This window comes from Dermacentor albipictus, chromosome 6 (assembly GCF_038994185.2).
Source record: "Dermacentor albipictus isolate Rhodes 1998 colony chromosome 6, USDA_Dalb.pri_finalv2, whole genome shotgun sequence".
In the NCBI taxonomy this organism is placed as follows: domain Eukaryota; kingdom Metazoa; phylum Arthropoda; class Arachnida; order Ixodida; family Ixodidae; genus Dermacentor; species Dermacentor albipictus.
In genome coordinates, this window is record NC_091826.1 from 10,196,299 (window position 1) to 10,215,098 (window position 18,800).

At 44.4% G+C, this 18,800-nt stretch overlaps 1 protein-coding gene across 1 annotated transcript in view; it reads right to left on the reverse strand.

The window, feature by feature from the left end:
- The window catches only part of LOC139061451 (SCO-spondin-like), a 195,330-nt gene that overhangs the window by 108,301 nt on the left and 68,229 nt on the right, over nucleotides 1-18,800 (reverse strand). The window contains exons 30-37 of the mRNA XM_070541441.1: nucleotides 13,476-13,748; nucleotides 11,281-11,334; nucleotides 8,665-8,909; nucleotides 7,535-7,643; nucleotides 6,753-6,782; nucleotides 4,158-4,301; nucleotides 3,238-3,366; nucleotides 1,225-1,421 (exon numbers count right to left, since the gene is read on the reverse strand). Of these exons, the coding sequence (XP_070397542.1) occupies nucleotides 1,225-1,421; nucleotides 3,238-3,366; nucleotides 4,158-4,301; nucleotides 6,753-6,782; nucleotides 7,535-7,643; nucleotides 8,665-8,909; nucleotides 11,281-11,334; nucleotides 13,476-13,748 (1,181 nt within the window). The remainder of the gene's footprint in view (nucleotides 1-1,224; nucleotides 1,422-3,237; nucleotides 3,367-4,157; nucleotides 4,302-6,752; nucleotides 6,783-7,534; nucleotides 7,644-8,664; nucleotides 8,910-11,280; nucleotides 11,335-13,475; nucleotides 13,749-18,800) is intronic.

Below are 18,800 nucleotides of genomic sequence, written 5' to 3' on the forward strand. Positions count from 1 at the left end.
TTGCACAGAATCAAGTTAGCAGAAGCAATTTCACGAAGCCTCTGCTCGCGGGTATGATGTTTCAAAAAGCGAGTGCCTAGGGCGCCGTGAAAATGGCACTGAGTACGAAAGTTTAACGGAATGTAGAAGCTGCGAAACAAGACGAACTTTATTCGCTACCAGGCCACTAAGTACGGTTTCTGGGAGATTAATAGTTGACTCCTAATTGAATGCATCGATTTCGAATGAAATTGAACTTCTCCGTGGCCTCCTACAAAAAGTATCTGCAATTGGCTGTCCTCCCGTGCTCAGCTTAAGCCATTTGAAGTTAGGAACGAAGCCATGTTGTCAAACGATAGTGTTTCTTCTATGAAAAAAAAAACAGCCTTTACCGCATTATAAGACGTCTAAACTTGGCATATCGTTTTCTGTGCCATTAGAGAAAGCACTGTGGAAAAAACGCACGGCTTGAGCAAGCGGGGAAGTGCCCTGGGGTTTTTGAGCATTCCATTGTTACCAGAATTCACAGGGTGTTTCAGTAAACACTTTCAAAATTTATTACAGGTTGCTTGTGGCAGATAGCACAACTATAGTTCATGAGCTAGTCTACTCGAAGAGGCGGACATTACTTGCACAAAAAAATAAATACAAAATCCACTAATTATCAAAATTTCACTAATTAAGTTTTTAACCAATTACTTTATGGGCCATATTGCAATTTACAAATTCTAGCCTTGGAGCTTGCAGGGCGGATCCACTTGGAACGAATTCTCAGGATGACACAAGTTTCGAGATATTAATTCTTGAACTTTGCGGAGAAATGCATTTGCGTTCTAGTTATTTTTGTGCTTGAATTCATAAAACGACGTTTTATTAAGAAAATAAATGGAATGCCAATGCATTTCTCTGCAAACTTCGAAAATGAATATCTCGAAACTGGTGTCATCCTGAGAATTCGTTCCAAGTGGATTCGCCCTGCAAGCTCCAAGGCTAGAATTTGTAAATTGCAATATGGGCCATGAAGTAATTACTTAGAAACTTAATTAGTGCCAGTTTGATAGTTAGTGGATTATGCGTTTCAATTGTTTGAGCAAGTAATGTCCGCCTCTTCGAGTGGACCATCTCATGAACTAGAATTGTGCCATCTGCCACAGGCAACCTTTAAGAATTTTTGAAAGTGTTCGCTGAAGCACCCTGTATCTACTTCACCTTATTACTTCATAAAGTGCCCCTGCAAGACCATACCTGAGTTCCAGCCTCCCTGCACTCTATCGATGACGGCCTCGGACAGTCCAGCAGACCGGCCTCGACTACCGACTGCAGGGTTTCGTGGTCTCCAAGGTTGTCCACTGGGTGGCTATTTATCCATGAACTCCAGCCCTGGCGGCACTCTGGCACTATCACTTCCATCGTTGTAGTCGTAACAAATTCCTCTTCTTCCACTGCAGAGGTGTTCTTCGATTCAGCCGAGCTGTATTGCTTTTTTTTTACAGTTTCGTGCAGGCTCACGACTAAGCGTAGTTAAAGAAAAGTATTCCATTATTGTTGTTGTAGTCAAACCTATTAATTACTGCGAGGTTGAGGAGCTAGAATGTTTTCGTCGCTACTCTATACTTGTAAGTTCAGTTAGAGTGAAGGCACTTGACCTGATTAGAATCCATCCTCCACAAAAACTTCTTTCATGTGTTATTCGCATTAGCATGCTGAACACTAATTTATGGCAGGAGCTACATTGTGTAAATAGTTACTATAGTTCTGACATATACGCATCTATTTGTTGACCGATTGGCAAGCCAATCTGGTAAAACACAGAAATATCCGAAGAAGGGTTAAGTTATTACACATTACACAAACCATATGACAGCAATGTCTTTGGCGGTGAATTGTGAAAAATACGTCAGTCGACATGTATTTAGAAAATAAGGTAAGTATTTCAAGAAAATTACACCAGAACCTCGTAAGCTTTAGCTTATCCGTTAGTACTCGACTTTACTGCAGAAAGAGCTGTTTGAGAAGACAAGAACAAGGCATTCTGTTAACCGTGAAGAGTCTAATCAGTGCGCTAGAAAACACAATGAACCATATGCATGTGAATAGAAGCTTGCCAAGGTTCATGTCTTCCGGTACTTGTACCAGGTGTATGTGCCTTATTTTTTTTAGTTTATACAGCATCCTGCACAGCTTGGCAGCTTCAGGTTGAGGCGGATATGAAGTGAATGACAAATCATAGTAAATACTTAACAGCTCTACTTCGGGTGAATTTCAAAATTAGCACCAATTTTCATATGAGCACCCTCTCATGTTGAGGCAAGATACACTGTTGTTGCACATATCAAAAATAGAAATGCTCTTTCAAGCACTGTAGGACCAATTTTACTGCATCACCAACATAGTCTGGCATAGCTTTGGGGAAACAGATACCCCCAAAAGCAGCCTCAGAATTTTTTTTCGAAAGGAACTTGTTTTGTGAACTCATTGACTCGAAATAATTGCTTCGAATTTGTCCAGAAAAGTAATTACGTTAAAGCTTATTAAGTTAAATTTCGCAAGGCGGTCATTTATTCAGTTCAGTTTCGTACGTAATTATTGCCTGCCTTTTTCATTTTCCCAGCTCGTGGAGCACAACTGTACTACTGTGGTATTTACACACGGATTTTAAGGCGAAAGTCTTATATCTTTATGTTTAAAGGTCGCGTTGTGAAGTGCAGAAAATATCACGTGACCCAAGAAAGGCCAGAAGCGAACCAAAGCATGTCCAGTCGTCTTAAGAGATTATTAACCATTAGGAAAGGTAATTGATGATTGATCAGTGATATAATTAAGGTGGATTCGGGTAGATTAAGATGGACTAGGCTGTATTGAGGTGGATTAAAGTGGATTAGGGAGGATTAGGGTGGATTAGAATGGGTTCAGGTGGATTAAGGTCGATTAAGATGGGTTAAGGTGGATAAAGGGCGATTAAGGTCAATTAGGGTGGAGTAAGGTGCATTAGGGTGATCAAGGTGGAATAGAGTGGATTAAGGTGAAGTAGAGTAGGTGTTACAAGGATTTCGCTTTCGCGTCTCAGGTGATAGCAAAGTACACCAGAAAATGTTTCAAATAGTTATGTGCTGCATAAAAAAGAGGGAGGGGGGGGGCTGGTGTGGGTATGTCTAGCTTTACGGTGTCTTGTTAGCGGAATATGAAAGTTTAGGGGAAAAGCAGACACGCTAGCTTACAGTCAGTTGCCTGTAATTTAGTTGAGGCCTTATTGCTCACCACAGGGGCAGTACAGGCGCACTTCGTAGTCCAAGCAACCATGGGGTCCATTGTCACTGTTCCAGCAGCGCAGTCCCTGCCTCAAGGAGCATTCCATTTTCTGTCCTGTCTGCGTCGAGTGTGTCTTTTCTGAAAAAAGAAATCGCAGATATGAAGAGCTCCTATATCATGAATGTATGTCGAAGAGGTATATAAACAATGCGTCCGCTTTATCGTGTGACGTCAGCGATACGTTGTAGCGAAAGGTAAAAGGGGAGATAGGACGTTGCCTCAATCATACGCTAACTGAGCATAAACGTTCGTTGATAGGTGGGACACTAGCAAACCTTTCATTGTATTGTCGCGATTGCAAGTGTCCTTCTAAATTTTCAGGCAATATAGTTTTGTCCAGAGATAAGAAGGAAGAATTGTGCCCTTTCTTCGAGGCTTGGCATGTAATTAATAACGGTATCATGTGTGTAAGTCGGCCTGCGATTATCTTACACAGAGAGTAATTGTCTTGCTTAAGCAGTTATCTTTTGCAAGTGCCCGAATGTGTCCGAGATTGATGGGTTGGCGCTGCCTTCCTTTGAGCATACACAGATAAGTTTAGTGTCTTAATTCTTATGAGCTATTGTGTGACCTTTCAATTGATAGTTGGCAGTTGTGTCGTATCGTGTTTTCTTTCCTTCTTGTGTTTGTGGTTGCACGTCTGCCTTTCAGCAATACGAATAACACTATGGATATTAAAAGACGCGCACAGCACAATTACTTCAATGTCGAAAAAAAAATCCGTCGTATATACACACACGCTTTTCAAAACCATTAACGTATATTATATCCAACAAGTCCTCTAAAAGCTCAACTACTTCTCATACGAATGAATATCTGGAAGTAACGTTAGGCTATATATGATAACAGAAAGCTGGTCAGTTTCTCACCGCCGGCGACTCGGCACTCGATGGCTGCAGGCTCGACGCACGCCTTGCCCTCAGCCTGGAGCGTGCGGAGGTCCTCAAAGTCGCCTGGTCCTTCGGGACGGTCGTCGTTCAACCAGGGAGTCCAGCAGCCACCTTCGGGAGACGCTGTCAGGGGGAAAGAAAAGAAATATTTTTGCTCGATTCGATTTCTCTCTTATCATACACCGCTCACGACTGCTTGATCGTAGTGATAACTTAAATCCAGCACTGCTCGCACCGCTGACGAAGCGCTAAAAGCAAAACAGTCGCAAAGTAACGGTTACACAATCGTGGCCCTGGATTCATTTCTTATATCGCGCGCAGTGTTCTAGCATGCAGCGCGATTAGCTAGAATCATCATCATCATGAGACAATGTTTATGTCCACTGCAGGACGGCAGCCTCTCCCAGCGGTATCCAATTACCCCCGTCTTGCGCTAGCTGTTTCCAACTTGAACCTGCAAATTTCCTCATTTCATGACCCGACCTAGTTTCCTGTCGGCCTCGACTGCGCTTCCCTTCCCTTGTCACCCATTCTGTAACACTAGTAGCCCACCGGTTGTCTGCCCTATACATTACATGGCCCGCCCACCTCCATTTCTTTATCTTAGTGTCCCCTATATATAGAATAACGGTAATTCCCGTTTCTTCTCTTATCCACACCCCTCTCTTCCGGTCTCCTAATGTTACGCCTAGCATTTTTCATTCCATCCCTTTTTACGTGGTCCTTAACTTGTTTTCGAACCTCTTTGTTAACCTCCAAGTTTCGGGCCAATATGCTAGCATGGGTAGAATTTAATGATTGCACACTTTTATTTTCAACGGCAGTGGTAAGCTCCGATTAAGGATTTGGTAATGCCTGTCGTGTGCACCCCAACCCATTTTTATTTTCATGTGTATTTTTTTCTCATGATTAAAGTTCCTTGTGAGTAATTGACCTAGATAGCAATGATCCTGCACAGAATCAAGCTGACTAGCGATCATGAATTCTTGTTCCCTTGGCAGACTATTGAACATTATCTTTGTTTTCTGCATGTTAATCTTCAATCCTACTCTTACACTTTCTCAGTGAAGGTCCTCTATTATTTGTTGCAATTCATCCCCAGTCTAACTGAATAGGACGATGTCATCTGCAAAAAGAAGGTTGTTGAGGAAATCGCTGTTGCTCCACACCCCTGAGCCTTCCCAGTCTAATATAATGGATTCAATACTTCTAAAACTCCAGTAAACAGCATTGGAGAGATTGTGTCTCCTTGCGTGACCCCTTTCTTGATAGGTACGTAATTTTCTATTTTGCTTCTGGAGAACCAAGATAGCCGTGGAAACCTTGTAGATATCTCACAAGATATTATCTGATTACGCAGTAGATTCATAACTGCTGGTATCTCTACTGGATCAAATGCCTTTTTATAATCTATGAAAGCCGTATAAAGAGGTTGTTTGTACCCACCGTGGTTGCTTAGTGCCTAAGGTGTTGGGCTCCTAAGTACGAGGTCGCGGGATCGAATCCCGGCCACGGCAGCCGCATTTTGATGGGGGCGAAATGCGAAAACACCCGTGTACTTCAATTTAGGTGCACGTTAAAGAACCCCAGGTGGTCCATATTTCCGGAGTCCCCCAATACGGCATGCCTCATGATCAGATCGTGGTTCTGGCACGTAAAACCCCACAATATTATGTAAGTAAAAGGAATGGACAAGACAGCGCTTTGTCCTGCCATTCCTTCTACTTGTGCTCGCGACTGTACTTGCTGGAGCCCCATATACTGCCACCATGCGCCAACTGGCCCAGTAAACCACACGACTAATCTTGATGAATATTTTGTACAACACCGAAAGCAAGCTGGACCTATAATTTTTCAATTCTTTAACGTCTCGCTTCTTATGGATTAGCATGATGTTAGCGTTTTTCCAACTTTCTGGTACACTTGAAGTCGGGAGGCATTGTGAATAAAGGGCCGCTAGTCTTTCAAGCATAATATTTCATCAATCTTTGATTGAGTCGAGTGTTATTCCATCTTCTTCTGCCGCTTTTCCCTTGGACATGTCTTGCATGGCCACTCTAACTTCATCGCTAGTTATGGAAGGCGCCTATCTATCCTGTCCATCCCTACTTCCAGTAAAGGTTGCGTGGCTACTCTGGGTACTGTGCAGGTGAGCTGGCATACCAGCGGAAAAATTCCGATCCTAGGCTATTTCGCATGCAGCAAGTGGAACGAGGACATCGCTGCTACCGCGCGCCTGGCAGAGTGACGTTTGTTGAAAGGTTTCACGTGCATTCATATGATTTCCGCAAGAGCGACACTCGGTGCTACCCCCTGCTCGAATAGTGTCTATATCCTTTTTAGTAGGAACAAAACAGCACTGTCTAACGTACGCATTTTTCAATTTTATTTAATATTACAATGGCCCTCATGTTTCAGGTCTTGAAAAGCTTTCTTAGACCTGCAGACTTCCCTATCTCATGCATAGAAATTATATTATGTAACCCTACATTTAGTGATCTGCTCTTTGGAACCCTTTCTGATACTGTAACACAGCACTTGTTATCGTCTAATCAGTAGAAAAACACGACTTACGTGACCACACCGTTGTGGGAGCTGATGTCGCTGTGAAAACAAAAGAGGAAACAGAATAAGTGAGAACATCCACAGATAGCAACGTGCTACTTATCTTGTCCCACATACACAATACGCGCAAAGGTTTCTGTTAGAATTACAACAAAAATCCGTTACAAAGGAAATTTAAATGCTATTCTAATCCTCGTATAACGTCCTTAATGATTAAAGGGTTGTATGGCTTGACCTGAGGGCTTATCGATACACTGTTACAAATCACAAAGCAGGCGCTCTCACAATATTATGACGCACGAGAGGCAAGCGTGCTATCTTCCAAACCTGTCCCTCCTTCTTGCGTCAGTCATTACTTACTCGTACGAAAGCTAAGTTCATATTGCTGGTTACGTTTCTGGTGTTCCAGAAGTGCAATTCTAATATTGAAATTAACATAAGCATTTGTTGGCCATTTCATAATTTTGGCGCTGTTTGAGATGTTTAACAGCATTCATCTTTGTTTACACTGACCTTTCTTTTTCTTCACTTCACATACAGCAACGTCAGATGTTGGGCTACATGGTTCAACATGACTTTGGCTCCAGCTTAGACGTTAATCAGTTAGATTTTTAATCCTTCGGGCCGGCGTTTGTACTTATCTGTGCTTCGGTTCAACGCATTTTCCCATACCGGTCGACTTCTAAAAACCTACCGCGCACACCAGAGCTGCCTCAAGAGAGGAGCTATGAAGAGCAAAGAAGAGAGAGAAAGGAAGAGAAGCGAGGGCAAGGATCTCCGCGTGAACGTACTCGTCGCCTCCGGTGCGATGGTTGTGCCACAGCCCGGAACGCTAACGCAGCTCACTTTGTTGTACAGGCACTGGCACTTCTCGCAGTCCTGCTCCACGACCTCTCCGGGCTGCGATAGAAAAAAAAAAATACGTGACTTATTTTCGTTAGAATTCGCCTGAAGCTTTCACAAGAATATATTTCGGCAATATACGGACAGACGTTTTCTCTCCAAACTCCGAACATGATACTGAAATCTTGTGGACACGCAGCCTTTTTGTAAAGTAATGCTTGTTGACTTTCAGTGAAGAAACAACTCGGAAGCGCCGGGGCACCATAAGCGTACGGAAAAAAAAGACTTATTCACGACCTTGCCCGTACTACACAACAAAAATGACAGAGCCATGGTAACGCAAAGAAATCTGCAAAAATCTGCAGACAATATATAGACGCCCGAATTATTCTTTACAAGGGTAATTACCTGTCATCAGGATTTCTCATTATTTCCAGTTTCCTACACGTATAGTCCTATATCTCCTGTCACAACTCAGCATAGCTGGCCAAACACATGCTTCTTGTAAAAAGTTCTGCCGTTTTTTTTTTTCTTCCCAAGGCAGTTCACTGGCTTCCTCACCTATGCTGCCTGGAAACATTGAAAGAGAGCAATAATGACAATTTGAAAATTAACAAACACGAACTACAGAGTGTATTATGCGGTAAGCGTAGGGGAGGACTAGAGATTATTTTGTCCACCTGAATTCTTTAGCGTGCACCTAAATCTAGCTACACCACTTTCTTTAATTTTTTTTACAATTCGGTGTCATCGGACTGCGGCCGTCATACATGCATCGATTAACAATGATCGAACAAGGGGAGCGCTTCCCCCGAGCCAATTTTTTCAAAACGTGACTTGCCTCCGTTTGCGCTAAGACGAAAACAAGTGTTATTCGTCGTAGCGATGGCTGCCAGCTGAATGTCCTCTCATTTGCCCACTGTGGATAACTTAAATTGTCCTATCTCGTACTTACCCCTTCCCCTAACTAGAATTCAGTATATACGTGCGACTAGCAAATACCAGCGATTTCAGTCAACTGGACTCCCGTTCACGTCGGCGTTTTCGCTAATTTCCGACGCGGGTCGAGCGCGCTTACGGCGAGCGGTGCTTCCCTGCCCGGCACGGAGCAGGGGCACTGCTGGGCGGGCACGCAGCTGTCGCGGTCGAAGTGCACCAGGCCGTCCGGTCCGCAGTGGGAGCCCGCGCCGAAGCAGCCGGACACGCAGACCGCGTCGTCGCCCACGCAGAAGCCCTCGGAGCGCAGCGCGTGCAGAAAGTGGTCGCAGGTGGCGTTGCAGCGGATTCCGCAGTCGGACCAGCGGCTGCCCGGAGGACACACGCCTGCGTGAGAAGATCGTGACGTCACTCGCTCCCGGCCGGTACAGGCGCAACTCGCACGGAAGATTGTGTCGGTTATACCGTCGGGGGAAGTTTACGTCGGATGCTCTCATAAAGACTGTCGTATCAATGGGAATTGTTGCACATGCAATCAAATATAGGAAGCGAAGTTAAAAAGTGCATTCATATGAGAAAATTCGGAAGTTCGTAGGTACATTATCAAACACTTGTTTAGACAGCATCCGCGAAATATTATCCATCACACCTCCGGAATCAAGTACGGGTGCATCCCACGCGTTACAAAATGCCCACAAAATCACAAAATGCCCAGGGAATTGCAACCACATCTGTCGGGGTCATTTATTGAATATGAGAATGAGTTATCGTCGGTCGTGCACCTCTGCATCGCATGGAATTGTCAGGAATGAAACTAAACGCAATAAATGATGTTGAACAAATCGCGGAGGCGCGAAAACTAAATAAAGGCCTTCTCAATGCAAAACAACAAGCGGGCGTTATATGATACGAGCACCACAATAACAGAGCCAGTCTGCGGGCGTCAATGCGATCACATTCCGGCCTTTTGATTTCTCGTGAAGCTTTCCCAAAAACGCATTCCGGCAATATACAGGCAGACGTTTCCTCTCCTAACTCTGTACAGAAAGAAGTGCGCCAGATCCAGCGAGCTGTAATCTACATGCAGCGAAGCCTTGTGTGGATGCATAAAGAGTTTAAACCCGAGTGCACACGCACACAAACGTGTGGGCACACACAACTTATACCGACGCTTTTGTTAAGTGATGTTGCTAACTCCTAGCCAGTACTAGGACGCCTTGAACACATCATGACTTCAAAGCCAGCATGCGCATACGTACGTAGCACAATTCGAATTCATTCTATCCGCAAGAAACTTTTACTTCCTCTTTACCGTGCAGCCGTGATTGCTTCCAGTTTCAGTTTCAGTTTCTTAGTATATGCACTGCCTCGGTTGAGACTAAAGGCAGATAAACTCTGCCTGACTAGGTCCCAACACTCATACATTTGCTCAGAAGCAGCGAAAAATTGTAATAAAAACCAATTGCTTTTTACATTAGAACATGACAAAAATAGTTCAGATGCAGAAGTAACATCGCGAATAGGCATCTTAAATCATGTCACAAAATCACACAGTAATGCAACAGCGATAACCTATCGCAAGAGCAAAACGGCCTATTCAGCGAGGGAACAGCAAGGACGCAGCTTCCGCGGTCAAGAAACCCGGCTTTCTCAAAGAAAACCTTCGTTTTTAAATAATAATAATAATATTTGGGGTTTTACGTGCCAAAACCACTTTCTGATTATGAGGCACGCCGTAGTGGAGGACTCCGGAAATTTTGACCACCTGGGGTTCTTTAACGTGCACCTAAATCTAAGCACACGGGTGTTTTCGCATTTCGCCCCCATCGAAATGCGGCCGCCGTGGCCGGGATTCGATCCCGCGACCTCGTGCTCAGCAGCCCAACACCATAGCCACTGAGCAACCACGGCGGGTACCTTCGTTTTTAGAAAGTGCGCTACAGTGCATTGTTTGTTTGTCTGTGTACATTTCGAGCTTCAAGGAAACTTTCCATCCCCGAACATGCTAGCACTACGCTCCATCACGCTGCAGGCGGAGTCGCAGCGCAGTTCCGAAAGTCATTTTTGCTTGCGAAACCTGAGCGCATTTCTAGCACCGCAGAAAGACCGCCAACACTGACGCACTAGGGCTGAAAGCATGAGGCAGCGTGGTAAATTTTGGTTTGCAGAATGCTCAGTCTGGTGTTCTCCATTCTTTCGTTTACTGACTGCGGGGTGGTTAGTTCTCTAACAGCGCACCAACTTGTAGTTTATGCGGAAATAAAGTAACGGAAGCGCAGCACATTCAAGCAGAACAGGATAGTGTAGTTGATTGAGCCTGTAGATTTCTCGGCCGAAACGCTTACAGAGCATTAATTCATTCTATAGTCTTAGCCGCCAGGCAAAACACAATAAGGAGAGGACAGACGACAGTGCTGTCAGACGCGACGATTAACCTTTATCAGCTCACCCAAATTTCAGTTAGCTTTCCTTGAAGCTACAGGAATCAACAGGTAACAACTTTCAGCTCGATGTGCTCACAGAAAGACTTTTCCTAGGCGTAGGATTTTTTTGCCATGATACGGATTTCTAGCACAACGTATCAGCGAACAAAAGTTCGTACATATGCTACGTTGCATCCGTCTACCGGGAAACCCTGCCCTGCGCTGCAAGTACTGTGACCGATGCTTGCATCGCTAGTCGTGTAGTCGTGGTATGATGTTGTCGCACCAAAGCCTCACAATGGCTGTCCGTGGGATGGACATGATTGTGTACTTACTTATTGTTGTGGTAACTACAGGCGCCTGTGTCGAGGGGACTTCCGTCGATGGACCTGCGATACATTCGGAAGTTGGCCAAACAACAAATAAGTGTATCGATTAGGATATGAGGACTGCGATGCGACTTGATCATTTTTACTTTACGAGCAACGTAAATACAAGCGGCAAATCAATAATAAGTACAACGGGAGCGGCAAACAGCGCTTGTGTGTATGCCTGATCTTTTGATGACATTTTACGGTTCTTGCAAACTACCAAGTGGTTTCACTTACTTTCAAAAGTGGTGCTTGAGTTAGGATTTCTACCAAGCAGAAGTGACTTCCCCATTGATGTGCCTCAATTTTGGAGTTGTGACGCGTGCCCTAATGTTAGTAATTAAAGAGGTAAATAACACATTTTAAGTAATCAGCGAACGTACCGTCGTTGTTTTTTTTCGTAATGTCTGTGTAGTCACATCTGATATTTTATCGGGTACTTAGTACTCCTATCTCACTGCCCATTTCCTTAGCTAAGGAATGGCGCGTTGCAGGACGAAAATATACGAAAATAAAAAACAACATCCAAGAAATGAAACTTCATATAAAGAGTCAACAGACAAGGTCCGCTTTCGTTTCAACATTTGCGCTAAGACTAGAAAAACAGTTCGGCTGCACCTACGCTTGAAATTATGACCTCAAGAAAACTGCGTAAAACTTGTGTCCGGTGTTTCAGCTAAACTGGAGCAACCTAAAACAAAGAAAAAAGCGATGCCATCTGTGCGGATGAAACTGCTTGTATATTGTTAGGGACGTCCTACACAAACCACCGTCACGCTTGTGTCCTTATTAAGTAATTAGTAGTGACAAAGTAAGTAACTTCTTAATTATTACCGTCAGGACCAAACTGTCAATACAATGTTTCTTAAGGACGCCTAAAAGCATCACTGTTTTCGAAGTGTTACCGTTCGCGCAACTATTTCTCTTTCTTTCTCTCTGTGTCTTTTTTCGTTATAAAAGAGAGTACCCAAGACCTTTTAAAAGCGACTCTGGTCCGCCGCTAGCACTGCATAGTGGTTTTATTTTAAATGCAGAAAAAAATTTCCACAGGAAGTAACACGGCGCAAGGTACTGAAAGTGATATTTTTAGGTGTCCAACGAACAAACTTCGCATTGGAAGTGTGGCCGTAGAGTTATATCTAAAAATGAGTTAGTAATCACTACAATTTATTGTCATCATTGAAACAAACATAACTGAGGCTTCTTCACAAGGTTTCCAACTACAAGCAGCTAATCTCACCCACCCGAAACGCTTCTCATTTTTTCAAAACTTTTTGCATGTTAGCGGGGAGACCCTAGACATCTTTTTTATTATACGGTGCTTAGGCGACGCTGTCGCCTTTAATTGGTGTCGGCTGCTCTTTTTTACACACAGATATAAAAAAAAGAATTACCTTACAAGCATTAAAACTAAAAGACAACTCCAAGCAACAATAACACAAAGTGAAGTCACTTAAGTACACTAAAGTCAGTACAGCCCGGTCACGTAAGTGCAATAAAATCAGGGCACATAAGGAAACGCGGATGAGAAACGAAGGTACATGAATCCAGGCCATGAATGGGCCGAGATCTGGTCAAATTATTCACATAGAGTGAGTTTATCACAGATAAGGGCTCCACTTAATAAATTCTGAGAATACTTCTCACTTCTAGAAATCTTTGGAGGGCTAGTAACCGGCATCACAAAGACCCTAGATATTGTCAGCGACAGATCAGAGAACAGTAAATTTAAATACAAATAATTTCGCAGTTCTTCCTCCGTAAAAAGTTTAAATTTTCTCTTTTTAACCAGCTAGCCACCTTTGCTAATGCTACGTTCTATATGACAGTTGAGCGTTTTCTGTTCTTGCGAAGTTGAGCAACCAAAGTGTACAAAGGAGACTTCGTACAGCCAAGCTACATGCTTACGGACCTTTATGGCGTTCAACACCTCCGGCCACCTTAAATAGCCCATGAATCGGCTACATCAGAAGGAAGCACTACTGCAGCTGCATTTGCCCCATTTTTCTTTCTCGTTTACAGTCGCGGTACAAAGCCGTGACACATTCAACGTCACGCACGACCAATTTATAAGAACTAAAGCAGCTGCTATTGCGTACTGAATAGCTTTGTTGATGGACCCTCTTCATCCGTTAACATATCACCTTCTTGCCACTCACATTTGCAATAGGCGCGAACTTTGTAGTCGACGCAAGGTGTGCCAGGCAGGCACAGGAGTCCCTTCTTATTGCACGGCTCGGCAAACTTGTTCATTTCTTCCCCTGCGTGCCCACTGTGCGCCGGGTCCACGGGCAGACACTCGACGGCTGCCAGCTCGGGACAGATCTCCGAGAAGTGCGCAATGTTGGCCAGCAACTCGTTGTCTCCGCCATCGTCCGAAGGGCTGTCCTGGTTGATCCACGGAGTCCACGCGTCGCAGTAAGGCCCCGTAACTGCAATCGGTGTTGTTGATTACTTTGTGCGTGGAATCACTGAATCGGTACCGCGCTATATGAAATCACTGCAGCTGTATTCACGACAGGTGTCAGACACAGACAGACGTGCACAATGAACATTTTTTTGAACCTTTGAGAAAATGTATTTGTCCCGTAGCTTACACTCTCACTCTCTAAGTTGTTAAGATTGAACGACTGGTAAGATCAAATGAAGATTTTTTTTCTTTTTGGCAAATAAACGTGATGATAGCTGCGACAGGCGACACCCTAGAATTGATTTATCGCTATCACAAAATCTCCTATCAAGCCCTCTCGGTGTGCACCCGACGGTAACAATCAATGTTCAGTTCTCAAATACGGCTTCTCTCATCACAAGTGTGCTTTGAATTTGTCATCTTCAAAAAAAAAAAAGAAGAGAAAGAAAGAAATTTTTAGCGACCGTAACGACAAGGATGTTAGCCATGGAACAAACCAACACCTTTAAAGGTGCAAAAATGTTTACTGTATAACTCACACATCTGCACCGACGAAGAAGTGCTCGCAACTCATTTTTCAGGAATAACCGCTTGTCTCATATCGTTACTCCATTTACTAGCGTTCACGCGGGCTCGAACAAATGACGTTTTCTCTTTATACAATGTAAACGTACCCGTTCAGAGAGATCAAAAGCTCTGGAACGGGGAATAACTCCGTGAGAGGTATTTCATCATCATCATCATTATCATCAGCCTTGTTATGCCCATTGCAGGGCAAAGGCCTCTCCCATACTTCTCCAGCTACCCCGGTCATGTACTAATTGTGGCCATGTCACCCTTGCAAACCTCTTAATCTCATCCTCCCACCTACCTTTTTGCCACCCCCTGCTACGCTTCCCTTCCCTTGGAATCCAGTCCGTAACCCTCAATGACCGTCGGTTATCTTGCCTCCTCATTACATGTCCTACCCATGCCCATTTCATTTTCTTGATATCAACTAAGTTGTCATTAACTCGCGCTTGTTCCCTCCCCCAATCTGCTCTTTTCCTATCCCTTAACGTTACACCCATCATACTTCTTTCCATAGCTCGTTGCGTCGTCCTCAATTTAAGTAGAACTCTTTTCGTAAGCCCCCAGGTTTCTGCCCCGTAGGTGAGTACTGGTAAGACACAGCTATTATACACTTTTCTCTTGAGGGATAATGGCAATCTACTGTTCATTATCTGAGAATGCCTGCCAAACGCAACCCAGCCCATTCTTTTTCTTCTGATTATTTCCGTCTCATGATCCGGATCCGCGGTCATTACTTGCCCTAAGTGGATGTATTCCCTTACCACTTTGAGTGCCTCGCTACCTATCGTAAATTGCTGTTCTCTTCCGAGACTGTTAAACATTACTTTAGTTTTCTGCAGATTAATTTTTAGACCCACTCTTCTGCTTTGCCTCTCCAGGTCAGTGAGCATGCATTGCAGTTGGTACCCTGAGTTACTAAACAAGGCAATATCATCAGCGAATCGCAAGTTACTAAGGTATTCTCCATTAACTCTCATCCCCAATCCTTCCCAATCCAGATCTCTGAATACCTCCTGTAAACACGCTGTGAATAGCATTGTAGAGATCGTATCTTTCTGCCTGACGCCTTTCTTTATTGGGATTTTGTTACTTTTAGAGGTATTTACGTCTATCTAAAGACGCTACCAGCACTCCATTCACTTTGGATCAAGTGCACGCAGTGTGTTCCCTGGTTTATTTTTCCTGCTTTATCCTGATGAGAGCAGACCGGTTAACCTGTCAATCAATATGGCTTTCCGACCTGTCGTTCTGTTCACGCTTAATGCATCTGTAGGACGCCATCACATTCCCTCAAACTTATATATTGTTCCTTAACTGGACGCAATTTTTTAGGAAGATTGCCCTGCGGCACAGATATCCATTTAAATAAAAGTGTGGAGCCCCATCCTGAAGTAGGCATTTCAATAGGGGCTTAACGGAACTCGGCATGCATGCGTCAAGACCTAAACCGTGTTTGTCTGATCTGTTTGTAGCTTGGAAGCTCTTGATGTTCTTTCACGGGTACGTGGCTAGAGCCACAACGAGTGGTGTGGGCTGTTCTAATAAATATAGTCTAACTAAATAGGAAGCTTTAAAAAAGAGGATCGCTAAAGTATGCTACCAATGGTACGTAAATTAGCCAATAGCATCATGGTATAATGCGGAGCATCTATAAAACCTCTTCGCTCTGAGTTTTCTTTTATACAGTCCCTCTCATTAGTTTACCTTTTCGCTAAATATATTTACCAAATGTTTTTTCTTCAAATATTTCACTGTTAAATTTAGCAAACAGTCCCAGCCCTTCCGCTACTATGGCTCTCCCAACATGCCTAAAGCTCAATTCTTGTTGAAACCATTTCGTGTTCTCTCACAGTCAAAACGCCGCATCCAACACACCGAGCCAATACAACGGAACTGGAGCACCGCAACTTCATTGAAGGATAACAAAGCGAGATAAAGAAAGACAGCGAAATACAACCTTCGGGGGACATGCAGGATAGGTGTCGCATGTGATGTCTGCTCTCGTCTCAGGCGCCTAAAGCACAGGCTAATGCGGACAAGCTTTTGCCGCGTAGTGCATATAATAGACACCGCATAAAACAACCCTTGCATATTTCACTCCTCAGCGCTGGTGATCTTTACGCAGTGATTCCAGAAACTGCATTTTTACTTTCTCACCATTTATCTATGGTACTGCTTTCAGTTTATCACACCTGACTTATTTCTGTGGTTTCTGTGTCACCCCATTTATTTTTTACTCTTTAGTAAGCGTCCGGGTTAGAGCGACGTTCACCTCGAGCCTAAGCTTAAGGCTGCGCCAGCCGATCGGTGATTCTTGCCTGCCATTGCAACGAGTTGAGAAATAGTGTCGCACCTTCCCTGCGCCGTTGTGACAAATCTGTCAGCTGATAAAGCCGTGCGACTTCCAGAACCCGCCACGCACGGCATGCGTTCTCTTTGCGCCCTTTAATGATGACTTTTATTGGCCACTCCGTAACTCTGTCGGTGCTTACGCGTCTTCACACTTGTTTCTCTCAACCAACTTCCGGCATAAGGTGCGATGGAGACAGTTTTTATATTTATCCGATGGTATATCCGGAATTTCCTTTTTCGTTTTTTTTCCCCTCTCTGTTTTTGGTGCGCTAGTTCTGTAAACTGCACCCACAAGAGCTGCTTGCCATAGTGGCTGACTTCACCTGTAGAAAATAAACAACACTTATTGCGGTGTTACTGCTTGTTTTCTCGTTTTTCATTTTTTTTTTCATCAACGTTGCTCGCAGACACCACTTTATCTTTCGTCAGTCTACCCTGGAACGCCTTTTTAGGCTGCATATATTCGCCCTCATAGCAAGGGAAGCACGAAGAGAGGATCTCAAAAGTGCCGCGCCACCACTGCGCTGTTCCGTCAAAAGCTAACATAGTTTTATGACTAGTGCGTGAAGCCGCCGATACAGAATTTTGCAAGGGGGCGTTACAGTTATTTGCTTTTTTTCCTCTTTCCTCTAAGTAGGCTATAGGAAACTACAGCGCTTCTTTATAACCTTGATCCTACCTCGAAAACCCAGATGAAGGTTCAGCATTTTTATTCCTGCTTTCTTCCACTCCTTCCTAGTAATCTTACCTATGCTGACATCGTCTCTTCAGAAAACGGGCGGGAGCTTCTCGCGAAGACCAGAAAAAGAATTTGTTTCATCTCCTGTGGGAATTTTCTCTTCGACATGTGATCCTGCGCTGCTCGCGTTTCCTAAGCTTCACCCCCGTCTACGGCGCTTCGTTGATCCCACCCTGTTCATTGCCTTGCTTCTTGTTTTCCCGTACTAAGCACAACAGCAGATTTCCGCGAACTGATTGAGCAACATTGCACTATGTGCCCATTCAAGAAATTTGCTGTTGGACATTGTAGTTATGATGTGCTAGACTTGTTGCGCACGAATCCTTTCTTTCTTTTCGCATTGTGTCCATCCCTGCGTGCATCACGATCTACATCTGGGGATCCTTACACAACGCCATATGCTGACGTGTTGCTCGAAACAACATTCCACATGCAATCATTGACGAAGCGCAAGTTGAGCCTTCTGTATATATGTGAATGATTGTGTGAGACGTTCAATATTTGGCAATATGGGCGTTCAAAAGTTACCAGTTCGGAATAGAAACAAAACAATTTGTAGACTGTTTGGCCTTGCCTACTACGCAATATCGTGCGCACGCATATTTTCTCTCGAATGCAGGCATGGAACGTCCGCAGCTAGTCTGGCTTGTCGCTGTTCATCAGTTTCGGCAGCACGCTTGACACGCTTGTGCAGTCTGTCGTTCTCCAGTTGCTTCTGCCGCTCTTCGGCAGTTTCGTCGGCTCGTTTCAACGCCATGAATTGTCTTCTTTGTTGCTGCTGTCGCAATCACTTAGCCACAACTACCTCGATCGACTCCCGCTGACTCTGCGGCCGAGATCGTTGTTCTCGGCGCTTGGGGCGACGAATCTTTTCTTTGGACATTTACGACTACGATCCCCATTCACTTTCCGGGTTTATTTTCACACATACACACGCGCGCGTCGTTGCGCACAAGGCGAGGGGTAAGAGAGCAATGAGTAAGTGGCATAGCACGCGTGCAGGTTTTATATGGAGAGCCGTAGCTTATCATGACGTCACGCGCAGCGCCGCGCGCAAGCGTCGTTCACGGAAAACAAAGGCGGAGCCGGCCGTTCTGTAGGCACAGAAGAAGAGGGTAGCGCGTGGGGCTGTATGAAGAGGCTTCAAACAGACAGAGGCGAAATCCAGGTTGGTAGGCTAGTGGTGCTTTCGCACTAAAGCATATCAAGCCATGAGATATTGCGAAACGAGCTATTCTTGGCCTACCTCATTAAGTTTGTACGTGCCATAAGGCTATCGCGCTGTCGACGATCATCGTTGTCATCATGTGAAGAAGTAAATCCGCCATACAATACCATGGACATGAATTGTGGTTCTAAGCACCACAATGACAGCCGCGGCTCTCGCATAGTGCTCCTCTATTTATTCAT